A 14,431-nucleotide genomic window follows, 5' to 3' on the forward strand; every position below is an offset into this window, starting at 1 on the left:
CCATCAAATATAAAATAGATACAGGGTAAATACACTGGAGGGACACTACAGAACTGGATAACTGGTCCCTGACAGGGTGCTCTGTTAGATAGAAATAGTCCATCAAATATACTAATATACAGTTAATACTGAAGGGACAATATAGAACTGGTACTGGTCCCTGACAGGGTGCTCTGTTAGATAGAAATAGTCCATCAAATATACTAATATACAGTTAATACTGAAGGGACACTACAGAACTGGTACTGGTCCCTGACAGGGTGCTCTGTTAGATAGAAATAGTCCATCAAATATACTAATATACAGTTAATACTGAAGGGACAATATAGAACTGGTACTGGTCCCTGACAGGGTGCTCTGTTAGATAGAAATAGTCCATCAAATATACTAATATACAGTTAATACTGAAGGGACAATATAGAACTGGTACTGGTCCCTGACAGGGTGCTCTGTTAGATAGAAATAGTCCATCAAATATACTAATATACAGGTAATACTGAAGGGACAATATAGAACTGGTACTGGTCCCTGACAGGGTGCTCTGTTAGATAGAAATAGTCCATCAAAAATACTAATATACAGGTAATACTGAAGGGACAATATAGAACTGGTACTGGTCCCTGACAGGGTGCTCTGTTAGATAGAAATAGTCCATCAAATATACGAATATAATATATACTAATATACAGGTTAATACTGAAGGGACAATATACAGGGTAATACTGAAGAACTGGTACTGGTCCCTGACAGGGTGCTCTGTTAGATAGAAATAGTCAATCAAATCCATACTAATATACACGTTAATACTGGAGGGATAAATAGAAACAGGTAAATCTATTGTAGGGTGCTATGTTAGATAGAAATAGACAAATATACTAATATGGGGTGGAACTCAGGGTAGAATGGTTCTGGTCCCCGACAGGGTGCTCTGTTAGATAGAAATAGTCCATCAAATATACTAATTACAGGAATAATACTGAAGGGAAAATATAGAACTGGTTCTGGTCCCTGCGACAGGGTTGCTCTAGTATAGAGCTGGAAATAGTCCATCAATCACCCGTATACAGAGTATACTAATACACACAGGTATAATACTGAAGGGACAATATATAGAACTGGCACTGGTCCCCAACAGGGTGCTCTACATTACATGAACATAAAACTGAAATAAAAATAATACAGAAAGATACATAGGGAAATGACAAAAGAAACTTTTGTCCATTCAACATGAATGGGAAATGTCACACTGACTTTTGACACAAAAAAGGAAATGTCACATACATGACAAGGGAAATGTCACATTACATGACAAGGGAAATGTCACATTACATGACAAGGGAAATGTCACATTACATGACAAGGGAAATGTCACATTACATGACAAGGGAAATGTCACATTACATGACAAGGGAAATGTCACATTACATGACAAGGGAAATGAAATTTATGACTAGGGAAATGGTCACATTACAAGGGAAATGTCACATTATTGGTAAGGGAAATGGTATGACAAGGGAAATGTCACATTACATGACAAAAAAATGTCACAAAATGACAAGGAAATGTCACATTACATGACTAGGGCACAACATTGCACTTGTCTGATGGAAAGTCCAAAGTTTCAGGACAAGGGAAATGTCAATATTACATGACAAGGGAAATGTCACATTACATGAAGGGAAATGTCACATTATGGACAAGAAAAAAAAATTTTAAAACTGGAAATGTCCCATGACAAAGGGAAACTCAAATTATAGGGAAATGTCATTCAAATTACTAATATAATGTACAATATCAATGGAATGGTCATGAAAAGGTTGACATGCACAACAAATTAAAAAACATCACATGACAAGAGAAATGTCACATTACATGACACATGACAACAAGGGAAATGTCACATTACATGACAAGGGAAATGTCACATTACATGACAAGGGAAATGTCACATTACATGACAAGGGAAATGTCACATTACATGACAAGGGAAATGTCACATTACATGACAAGGGAAATGTCACATTACATGACAAGGGAAATGTCACATTACATGACAAGGGAAATGTCACATTACATGACAAGGGAAATGTCACATTACATGACAAGGGAAATGTCACATTACATGACAAGGGAAATGTCACATTACATGACAAGGGAAATGTCACATTATGTCACTTTACAAGGGAAATGACAAGGGAAATGTCACATTATTATGACAAGGGAAATGTCACATTACATGACAAGGGAAATGTCACATTACATGACAAGGGAAATGTCACATTATATGACAAGGGAAATGTCACATTACATGACAAGGGAAATGTCACATTACATGACAAGGGAAATGATGGAACATGTACATTACAATGAACATAAGGTGTAAAAATCATTGACTTAACAATAATGCAAAAAGTCAATACATGACAAGAGATTATCATTGGGGTACAAGGAAATGTCAAAAAAGGGAAATGTTAAATTAATGACTAAGGGAAATGTCAAAATCATGTAAACATTATGACAAATTATCAGTCATGAAGAAAATTCAGTTAATGGTACAAGAGAAAGTCACATTACACAAGGAAGAAAATTTTACATACACAAAATCATTTTATGCTGGATCTTTAATTCGATATTAGATAATCCTTATTAACAAGCCAAGATTTTAATAATTTTTTTACATGACAAAGTGAAATTATTTCAATACAGACAACAAATGTCACATTATCATAAGTTAAATTTCACATTACATGACAAGGAATATCTCATTGTACAAAAAAAAGGATACACTCACATGAATCAAGGGAAATGTCACAAATATAGACTGTCATGGTAACAGAAATGTCACATTTTGACAACTGGGAAACTCTGTAATTCAAGACATGTCAATTATGAAAAAATTAAATGACATATTGGATAATTCACACATCATTTCTAAAGTTCTGTAGTTGAATTACATGACAAAGGAAATGCAATATTCAATGTGAACTGTCATAACTAATGACAATCTCCTCACATTACACATGGACAGATCTAAAGTCACTTTTACATAAGTTCTGTCACAATTAATGACAGTGTAATTTAAACATTAACAGACAAGGGAAAGTCTGATCTTATTGAGGGAAGGGATATCTCCAAAGATAAATGTACATATGACAAGGGAAAAAGTGTAACTGAACATGACATTGCAAAACTTTCAATTGGTCATTGAACTGAGGGAAATGTCACTACAAACTGTAAATGGTACAGAAATGTCACATTATTGAGGTGAAATGGGCAGACCATTAGAATGGACTGAGGGAAATAGTACTAAAGTTCTGTAAGACCATTGGAAGACAGAAATGTAAATTGAAGTGGTCAGGTGGGCAGAAATGACCATTGAAAGTGGGATAAGTGGACTGAGGGAAGAGTATCTAAAGTTCTGTAAAATAGACAGTGTAACTGAAGTGGGCAAGTGGAGACCATTGGAGTGGACTGAGGGAAGAGTATCTAAAGTTCTGTAAAATAGACAGTGTAACTGAAGTGGGGTGGGCAGACCATTGGAGTAGACTGAGGGAAGACTACCTAAAGTTCTGTAAGATAGACAGTGTAATTGAAGTGGGGTGGGCAGACCATTGGAGTGGACTGAGGGAAGGGTACCTAAAGTTCTGTAAGATAGACAGTGTAACTGAAGTGGGGTGGGCAGACCATTGGAGTGGACTGAGGGAAGAGTATCTAAAGTTCTGTAAGACAGACAGTGTAACTGAAGTGGGGTGGGCAGACCATTGGAGTGGACTGAGGGAAGAGTATCTAAAGTTCTGTAAGATAGACTGTGTAACTGAAGTGGGGTGGGCAGACCATTGGAGTGGACTGAGGGAAGAGTATCTAAAGTTCTGTAAGATAGACAGTGTAACTGAAGTGGGGTGGGCAGACCATTGGAGTGGACTGAGGGGAAGAGTACCTAAAGTTCTGTAAGATAGACTGTGTAACTGAAGTGGGGTGGGCAGACCATTGGAGTGGACTGAGGGAAGGGTACCTAAAGTTCTGTAAGATAGACTGTGTAACTGAAGTGGGGTGGGCAGACCATTGGAGTGGACTGAGGGAAGACTACCTAAAGTTCTGTAAGATAGACTGTGTAACTGAAGTGGGGTGGGCAGACCATTGGAGTGGACTGAGGGAAGACTACCTAAAGTTCTGTAAGATAGACTGTGTAACTGAAGTGGGGTGGGCAGACCATTGGAATGGACTGAGGGAAGGTACCTAAAGTTCTGTAAGATAGACTGTGTAACTGAAGTGGGGTGGGCAGACCATTGGAGTGGACTGAGGGAAGACTACCTAAAGTTCTGTAAGATAGACTGTGTAACTGAAGTGGGGTGGGCAGACCATTGGAGTGGACTGAGGGAAGGGTACCTAAAGTTCTGTAAGTAAGTAACTGAAGTGGGGTGCAGACCATTGATGGACTGTAAAGTTCTGTAAGATAACTGAACTGAAGGGGTGGGCAGACCATTGGAATGGACTGAGGGAAGGGTACCTAAAGTTCTGTAAGATAGTCTGTGTAACTGAAGTGGGGTGGGCAGACCATTGGAGTGCACTGAGGGAAGACTACCTAAAGTTCTGTAAGATAGACTGTGTAACTGAAGTGGGGCGGGCAGACCATTGGAATGGACTGAGGGAAGGGTACCTAAAGTTCTGTAAGATAGTCTGTGTGTAACTGAAGTGGGGTGGGCAGACCATTGGAGTGGACTGAGGGAAGACTACCTAAAGTTCTGTAAGACAGACAGTGTAACTGAAGTGGGGTGGGCAGACCATTGGAATGGACTGAGGGAAGAGTACCTAAAGTTCTGTAAGATAGACTGTGTAACTGAAGTGGGGTGGGCAGACCATTGGAGTGGACTGAGGGAAGACTACCTAAAGTTCTGTAAGATAGACTGTGTAACTGAAGTGGGGTGGGCAGACCATTGGAGTGGACTGAGGGAAGGGTACCTAAAGTTCTGTAAGATAGACTGTGTAACTGAAGTGGGGTGGGGGTGGCAGACCATTGGAGTGGACTGAGGGAAGACTACCTAAAGTTCTGTAAGATAGACTGTGTAACTGAAGTGGGGTGGGCAGACCATTGGAATGGACTGAGGGAAGAGTACCTAAAGTTCTGTAAGATAGACTGTGTAACTGAAGTGGGGTGGGCAGACCATTGGAGTGGACTGAGGGAAGACTACCTAAAGTTCTGTAAGATAGACTGTGTAACTGAAGTGGGGTGGGCAGACCATTGGAGTGGACTGAGGGAAGACTACCTAAAGTTCTGTAAGATAGACTGTGTAACTGAAGTGGGGTGGGCAGACCATTGGAAGTGGACTGAGGGAAGACTACCTAAAGTTCTGTAAGATAGACTGTGTAACTGAAGTGGGGTGGGCAGACCATTGGAATGGACTGAGGGAAGAGTACCTAAAGTTCTGTAAGATAGACTGTGTAACTGAAGTGGGGTGGGCAGACCATTGGAGTGGACTGAGGGAAGACTACCTAAAGTTCTGTAAGATAGACTGTGTAACTGAAGTGGGGTGGGCAGACCATTGGAGTGGACTGAGGGAAGACTACCTAAAGTTCTGTAAGATAGACTGTGTAACTGAAGTGGGGTGGGCAGACCATTGGAGTGGACTGAGGGAAGACTACCTATAGTTCTGTAAGATAGACTGTGTAACTGAAGTGGGGTGGACAGACCATTGGAGTGGACTGAGGGAAGACTACCTAAAGTTCTGTAAGATAGACAGTGTAACTGAAGTGGGGTGGGCAGACCATTGGAGTGGACTGAGGGAAGAGTATCTAAAGTTCTGTAAGATAGACAGTGTAACTGAAGTGGGGTGGACAGACCATTGGAAGTGGACTGAGGGAAGACTACCTAAAGTTCTGTAAGACAGACAGTGTAACTGAAGTGGGGTGGGCAGACCATTGAAGTGGACTGAGGGAAGACTACCTAAAGTTCTGTAAGATAGACTGTGTAACTGAAGTGGGGTGGGCAGACCATTGAAGTGGACTGAGGGAAGACTACCTAAAGTTCTGTAAGATAGACTGTGTAACTGAAGTGGGGTGGGCAGACCATTGAAGTGGACTGAGGGAAGGGTACCTAAAGTTCTGTAAGACAGACAGTGTAACTGAAGTGGGGTGGGCAGACCATTGGAGTGGACTGAGGGAAGACTACCTAAAGTTCTGTAAGATAGACTGTGTAACTGAAGTGGGGTGGGCAGACCATTGAAGTGGACTGAGGGAAGACTACCTAAAGTTCTGTAAGATAGACTGTGTAACTGAAGTGGGGTGGGCAGACCATTGAAGTGGACTGAGGGAAGAGTACCTAAAGTTCTGTAAGATAGACTGTGTAACTGAAGTGGGGTGGGCAGACCATTTGAGTGGACTGAGGGAAGACTACCTAAAGTTCTGTAAGATAGACTGTGTAACTGAAGTGGGGTGGGCAGACCATTGGAGTGGACTGAGGGAAGACTACCTAAAGTTCTGTAAGATAGACTGTGTAACTGAAGTGGGGTGGGCAGACCATTGGAGTGCACTGAGGGAAGACTACCTCAAGTTCTGTAAGATAAACTGTGTAACTGAAGTGGGGTGGACAGACCATTGAAGTGGACTGAGGGAAGACTACCTAAAGTTCTGTAAGATAGACTGTGTAACTGAAGTGGGGTGGGCAGACCATTGGAGTGGACTGAGGGAAGAGTACCTAAAGTTCTGTAAGATAGACTGTGTAACTGAATGGGGGTGGGCAGACCACTGAAGTGGACTGAAGGAAGACTACCTAAAGTTCTGTAAGATAGACAATGTAACTGAAGTGGGGTGGACAGACCATTGGAGTGGACTGAGGGAAGGGTACCTAAAGTTCTGTAAGATAGACAGTGTAATTGAAGTGGGGTGGGCAGACCATTGGAGTGGACTGAGGGAAGACTACCTAAAGTTCTGTAAGATAGACTGTGTAACTGAAGTGGGGTGGGCAGACCATTGGAGTGGACTGAGGGAAGACTACCTAAAGTTCTGTAAGATAGACTGTGTAACTGAAGTGGGGTGGGCAGACCATTGGAGTGGACTGAGGGAAGACTACCTAAAGTTCTGTAAGATAGACTGTGTAACTGAAGTGGGGTGGGCAGACCATTGGAGTGGACTGAGGGAAGACTACCTAAAGTTCTGTAAGATAGACTGTGTAACTGAAGTGGGGTGGGCAGACCATTGGAGTGCACTGAGGGAAGACTACCTCAAGTTCTGTAAGATAGACTGTGTAACTGAAGTGGGGTGGGCAGACCATTGAAGTGGACTGAGGGAAGACTACCTAAAGTTCTGTAAGATAGACTGTGTAACTGAAGTGGGGTGGGCAGACCATTGGAGTGCACTGAGGGAAGACTACCTCAAGTTCTGTAAGATAGACTGTGTAACTGAATTGGGGTGGGCAGACCACTGAAGTGGACTGAGGGAAGACTACCTAAAGTTCTGTAAGATAGACTGTGTAACTGAAGTGGGGTGGGCAGACCATTGGAGTGCACTGAGGGAAGACTACCTAAAGTTCTGTAAGATAGACAGTGTAATTGAAGTGGGGTGGACAGACCATTGGAGTGCACTGAGGGAAGACTACCTCAAGTTCTGTAAGATAGACTGTGTAACTGAAGTGGGGTGGGCAAACCATTGGAGTGCACTGAGGGAAGACTACCTCAAGTTCTGTAAGATAGACTGTGTAACTGAATATAATATCAGCTACCAATAATGTAAGAATAACGCAACCTTAAAAAAAAATTGAAATTTTTTTTGTTGTTTCTTTTTTTTTTTTTTTTTTTCCAAACGGATAAAAATAATTTCACATCGGAACCGTTTACAAATATTGACATACTCACACTATCACTGTTGACAGATATCGATCTAAGAGTCGTCGGTTTGGTCTCCGGAGGTGCTGGCGACGGTGGCTCCCTCTGGATGGTTCCACTCTTGACGTGCCAATAGTACGGTCCGTCTTCATCTGTCAATCAAAACACAAGTGACGTGAAACATATGAACCACTAAAAGCTAATTGCATTTCAATGTCGGTGGCCCGCCTGAGGACTGAGCGGGGAGTACAGACCTATAGCCTGTGTACTCGTGACGAATTCATCAATGGAAACATTTCCTCCCATTACCAGCCCATTATCAGCTTTACGGCAGGGTAATGTTTCTTGGAAAATACTACAAGATGCTATCACTGTCCAAGAAACTCACAGGAATGCCTGGTAACAGATTTTTTGTTCCAGAATTTCCAAGGAAAAACTTTGGAAAAGTAACTATAGATGAAGCTTTCCTCTGAAGTCTGATCAGCATATCAATCGTTCCTATAGGTGTATTTAGTTGGTATCAATTCCATGGAGCTCGAACTGCCACTATATACATAGTACAGCAAGGAAGATTTTCATAGGGAAAACACAATCAATATGTAAACCTAACTTGAATATTTGATAAACCAGAACTAATACTTATACAAAAATAATGCTTACATTCAGCAGTAGTGCCAACTAACACCAGTTTTTTGTTTCAATGAGAACGACTTTATTTGCCCTTTAATCGAGAATCAGCTGCTGACTGGAGGCCTCTAGACATTTCCATTTCAACCATCTTCTTATTTTATATGTATTATAGATTTACAAATAGTATAAAGGACAATGGGAGTCCTTATACACATTCTGGGGTGGCCATATTGGCTCTAATGCATGGTATTATAAAAACCTCTTACAAGGAGCCATTACATGGATCTTGTCACGTGATCCACCACAGGTAGCCATAGTTACAGCATTAACTGATGTGCTATTTTGACCATGACTAAAGCATTATGGAAACATCAGATTTGGAAAATTTCACATCAAGCTATCAATCTCATTGGAAAATATCAAACTAATTGAAAGAGGAGCCTAAATGTTACACTAATTATCTGTGTTTAATACTCTTCTTTACATGGATAAATTATATATATCAAGTGACGTCTCTACTTAAAAGTTCAGATTTGCTCTTTAAAATTTTCGTTCAGTCAAGGGCCATAATTCTTGACCACACACAACAGGTAAAAACTTTAATTCTCTTGGTTATAAAACAGACCTAATTATTCTCGTACCTCGGACAGGGTAATCTCATATGATACCCAGTGCTAGTTTTTCTATCTTGTCCGATTTGTCTGGTACCTTTAAGCGATTTTTGGCGGAATTTTACCCAGTTCGCGCATGCAACGTCATACTCTTGAATCGGTGACATCACATACTTCAGAAAATCATTATTATTAGAAATAGGTACGTTCAGTCATTCCCATGAATTGTTTGGTTATTGTTTTTAATTATAAAAACAGTATGTACCCATTGATTAACATATATAGCCAAACTAGAGTTTTACGCTGAATGACTTAATTCAAAGTGCAGATGAAATGGTTAATCAGCTTTGAATCAGGAGGCCGAAGATGGGATGATTTTACACTCTGAACGCTTACTGTATATAGATGAGTTTTATTACATATTTGAGGAGCGAAAAAAAAATCTATTACCTTTAAGTGATCTAGATCAGGTATCTCAGTCGAGGGCTAAGACTTTAAGTGATCTAGATCAGGTATCTCAGTCGAGGGCTAAGACTTTAAGTGATCTAGATCAGGTATCTCAGTCGAGGGCTAAGACTTTAAGTGATCTAGATCAGGTATCTCAGTCGAGGGCTAAGACTTTAAGTGATCTAGATCAGGTATCTCAGTCGAGGGCTAAGACTTTAAGTGATCTAGATCAGGTATCTCAGTCGAGGGCTAAAATTTTGTAACATAATCACAACCAAGGTGACTGAGATAACTTGATCCCTTACAGGTAACAGATTTTATTAATTACTAATCAGTAGATACATTACAACTTATCTTGATCCCTTACAGGTAACAGATTTTATTAATTACTAATCAGTAGATACATTACAACTTAACATTTTATCTGGTCATATTAGCACCTACTATTTCAGAATGCTGGTAAAAATAAATTTTGATTCCCTAGAAGTTCTGCAGTTTAACACTAGTGTAGCCACGCCTCCTCATCTGACCAGTAAAGGGATGTAACTCATGTAAGATAGTAACAAATGTGTAAAGGACTTTTTATAGTGAGTGGTCTGATTTTAAGAAGGAATTAATTCAACTGTGATATATTGACATGAACAGCGAGTTTTTACATAGAGGTTTCTCTCCAAGACTGTTTAAATCCTACAGCACAGCTATATAATAACCCACTGGGGACTAATGGAATCTGTTCCTAAAGTACATCTATGTAGACCTTTTTTGTGTAATAATCACTTATCCTAATCAGAAAAACGTATCAGGACCAGTTTTATCCTCAACAATTCCATTTTCTCCCTTATATGACAATCTTTCTTTGATGACTTTGAACTCAGTCCTATTTCTCTGAACCTTTGTCTTATATATCAATACATACTACATTATTTTCCAAACTTTTCTCTCGAATCTGATCAATGAACATTTACATGAATATGATACTGATAGTATCAATAAAAATTCAAGGAAAAATTACATCATATAAAATTGAGGTTTGTTTTTTTATGAATTATGCAGAGATGTTCCTTAAAGAGATTCTATCTGATGAAACAGTCTTTTGAGGATATGCAGAGAAGCCATTTAACCAGGTCAATAATTCATTGTATGGAGGGTGTGTGGAGCGTGCTATCATTTCTGTAGGTTAGACAATGTTACCATGCAGACATATCAATGCCAGGTTAGACAACTCTGTAATGTTTTACAAACAAACATAATTGAATCATTATTGATGGCACAGAATGTATAAAACTGACAAAAAATGAAGATCTGTAATCTTTAATAAAATATTGAAAAATTAACAGGAGAATATAGACTAGGCACACATATTTGGCAGTAAACTATGTAGGTGTCCTGGGCTAGACACACATATTTGGCTGTAAACTATGTAGGTGTTCTGGGCTAGACACACATATTTGGCTGTGAACTATGAAGGTGTCCTGGGCTAGGCACACATATTAGGCTGTAAACTATGAAGGTGTCCTGGGCTAGACACACATATTTGGCTGTGAACTATGAAGGTGTCCTGGGCTAGGCACACATATTAGGCTGTAAACTATGAAGGTGTCCTGGGCTAGACACACATATTTGGCTGTGAACTATGAAGGTGTCCTGGGCTAGGCACACATATTAGGCTGTAAACTATGAAGGTGTCCTGGGCTAGACACACATATTTGGCTGTAAACTATGTAGGTGTCCTGGGCTAGGCACACATATTTGGCTGTGAACTATGAAGGTGTCCTGGGCTAGGCACACATATTAGGCTGTAAACTATGAATCCTGGGCTAGACACACATATTTGGCTGTGAACTATGAAGGTGTCCTGGGCTAGGCACACATATTTGGCTGTGAACTATGAAGGTGTCCTGGGCTAGACACACATATTTGGCTGTGAACTATGAAGGTGTCCTGGGCTAGGCACACACATATTAGGCTGTAAACTATGAAGGTGTCCTGGGCTAGACACACATATTAGGCTGTGAACTATGAAGGTGTCCTGGGCTAGACACACATATTTGGCTGTGAACTATGAAGGTGTCCTGGCTAGGCACACATATTAGGCTCTAAACTATGAAGGTTCTGGGCTAGACACACATATTAGGCTGTGAACTATGAAGGTGTCCTGGGCTAGACACACATATTTGGCTGTGAACTATGAAGGTGTCCTGGGCTAGGCACACATATTAGGCTCTAAACTATGAAGGTGGTCTGGGCTAGACACACATATTTGGCTGTGAACTATGAAGGTGTCCTGGGTTAGACACACATATTAGGCTGTGAACTATGAAGGTGTCCTGGGCTACGCACACATATTAGGCTGTGAACTATGTAGGTGTCCTGGGCTAGGCACACATATTTGGCTGTGAATTATGTAGGTGTCCTGGGCTAGACACACATATTTGGCTGTAAACTATGTAGGTGTCCTGGGCTAGACACACATATTTGTCTGTATTACCATGTAGGTCTCCTGGGCTAGACACACCTATTTGGCTGTGAACTATGTAGGTGTCCTGGGCTAGGCACACATATTTGGCTGTAAACTATGTAGGTTTGCTGGGCTAGACACACATATTTGGCTGTAAACTATGTAGGTGTCCTGGGCTAGGCACACATATTTGGCTGTAAAACTATGTATGAAGGTCTCCTGGGCTAGACACTCCTGGGCTAGACACACATATTTGGCTGTAAACTATGTAGGTGTCCTGGGCTAGACACACATATTTGGCTGTAAACTATGTAGGTGTCCTTGGCTAGACACACACATTTGGCTGTAAACTATGTAGGTGTCCTTGGCTAGACACACATATTTGGCTGTGAACTATGTAGGTGCCCCTGGAGGTGATTAGAGGACTCTCTATACATCCAATATCAAGGTTCTACATACAAAACAATGTTTACAATAAACCTCTTTGTTTACTTCTAAAACAATGAGTGTTTATTACCTAAAAATTTGAAATTTAATAACGTTAACAATTGGCAGTCTTAACTCCAACAAAAATGTCCAAAATGTTTAATCAATTTGTGAGATGAGCTGATGGGCGTCAGCTAGATCACATTGGTTGTCAGGTTTTCAATAAACAACTCCTGATGGAAGAAGAGCAACAGGAAATTCAAACGAATTGATAGATGAAGAGACAATGTGAGTGACTTTGTATTCTCTTGGGGAAAACATCTGGGACCAAATAATGAAGTCAGCAAAACAACAAGCGTATGGACCAGGCCTGGCTACAGAATAGATTGCTTCCTTTACTTACAGGTCGAGTTACTTCTTCCTAGACATAGAGTAGAATATACAGTATATTTGAATTCCTAAGAAGATGAGAACTGGTCAGTAGATGTCTCTGTCCAGTACAAAATACCCTGACTGTAAAGCCCTTATCCTGACAAGTCGCTCACCTTCACATTTCTCCCAGCCAGCAGGTAACACTGTTGTGTCCTTGTCGTTTTCCTGCCAAACACAAAAATATCTGTTCTAACATGGACATCAGAAACATATTAATGCCAACTTTACAAACTAATCAATTCACAATACAAATGTACAAAAGTGGTTTCTTAATAAGGACATCTGTTTTGGATCAAACACATGATTGTAATTTTTTTCTTGAATGTAAGAATACTGTAGTGTTTTTGGTAGATGCTGTATTGTTGTGGTGTTTTAACACATGCTGTAGTGTTGTTTAGTGCTGTGCTGTGTTGGTACATGTTGTAGTGTTGTTTAGTGCTGTGCTGTGTTGGTACATGTTGTAGTGTTGTTTAGTGCTGTGCTGTGTTGGTACATGCTGTAGTGTAGTTTAGTGCTGTGCTGTGTTGGTACATGTTGTAGTGTTGTTTAGTGCTGTGCTGTGTTGGTACATGTTGTAGTGTTGTTTAGTGCTGTGCTGTGTTGGTACATGCTGTAGTGTAGTTTAGTGCTGTGCTGTGTTGGTACATGTTGTAGTGTTGTTTAGTGCTGTGCTGTGTTGGTACATGTTGTAGTGTTGTTTAGTGCTGCGCTGTGTTATTACATGCTGTAGTATTGTTTAGTATTGTACTGTGTTGGTACATGTTGTAGTGTTGTTTAGTGCTGTGCTGTGTTGGTACATGTTGTAGTGTTGTTAAGCAGTGTGCTGTGTTGGTACATGCTGTAGTGTAGTTTAGTGCTGTGCTGTGTTGGTACATGTTGTAGTGTTGCTAAGCAGTGTGCTGTGTTGGTACATGTTGTAGTGTTGTTTAGTGCTGTGCTGTGTTGGTACATGCTGTAGTGTTGTTTAGTGCTGTGCTGTGTTGGTACATGTTGTAGTGTTGTTTAGTGCTGTGCTGTGTTGGTACATGTTGTAGTGTTGTTTAGTGCTGTGCTGTGTTGGTACATGTTGTAGTGTTGTTTAGTGCTGTGCTGTGTTGGTACATGTTGTAGTGTTGTTTAGTGCTGTGCTGTGTTGGTACATGCTGTAGTGTTGTTTAGTGCTGTGCTGTGTTATTACATGCTGTAGTTTTGTTTAGTATTGTACTGTGTTGGTACATGTTGTAGTGTTGTTTAGTGCTGTGCTGTGTTGGTACATGTTGTAGTGTTGTTAAGCAGTGTGCTGTGTTGGTACATGCTGTAGTGTAGTTTAGTGCTGTGCTGTGTTGGTACATGTTGTAGTGTTGCTAAGCAGTGTGCTGTGTTGGTACATGTTGTAGTGTTGTTTAGTGCTGTGCTGTGTTGGTACATGCTGTAGTGTTGTTTAGTGCTGTGCTGTGTTGGTACATGTTGTAGTGTTGTTTAGTGCTGTGCTGTGTTGGTACATGTTGTAGTGTTGTTTAGTGCTGTGCTGTGTTGGTACATGTTGTAGTGTTGTTTAGTGCTGCGCTGTGTTATTACATGCTGTAGTATTGTTTAGTATTGTACTGTGTTGGTACATGTTGTAGTGTTGT

The 14,431-nt window shown here is 40.5% G+C and overlaps 1 protein-coding gene across 1 annotated transcript in view; it reads right to left on the reverse strand.

The window, feature by feature from the left end:
- LOC138326784 (amyloid beta precursor protein binding family B member 2-like) overlaps window positions 1–14,431 on the reverse strand; it is a 99,848-nt gene that overhangs the window by 27,991 nt on the left and 57,426 nt on the right. Inside the window, exons 4-5 of the mRNA XM_069272787.1 lie at window positions 12,935–12,986; window positions 7,848–7,969 (exon numbers count right to left, since the gene is read on the reverse strand). Of these exons, the coding sequence (XP_069128888.1) occupies window positions 7,848–7,969; window positions 12,935–12,986 (174 nt within the window). The remainder of the gene's footprint in view (window positions 1–7,847; window positions 7,970–12,934; window positions 12,987–14,431) is intronic.

The sequence above is a fragment of the Argopecten irradians genome, chromosome 7, assembly GCF_041381155.1.
Source record: "Argopecten irradians isolate NY chromosome 7, Ai_NY, whole genome shotgun sequence".
Classification (NCBI taxonomy): Eukaryota; Metazoa; Mollusca; class Bivalvia; order Pectinida; family Pectinidae; genus Argopecten; species Argopecten irradians.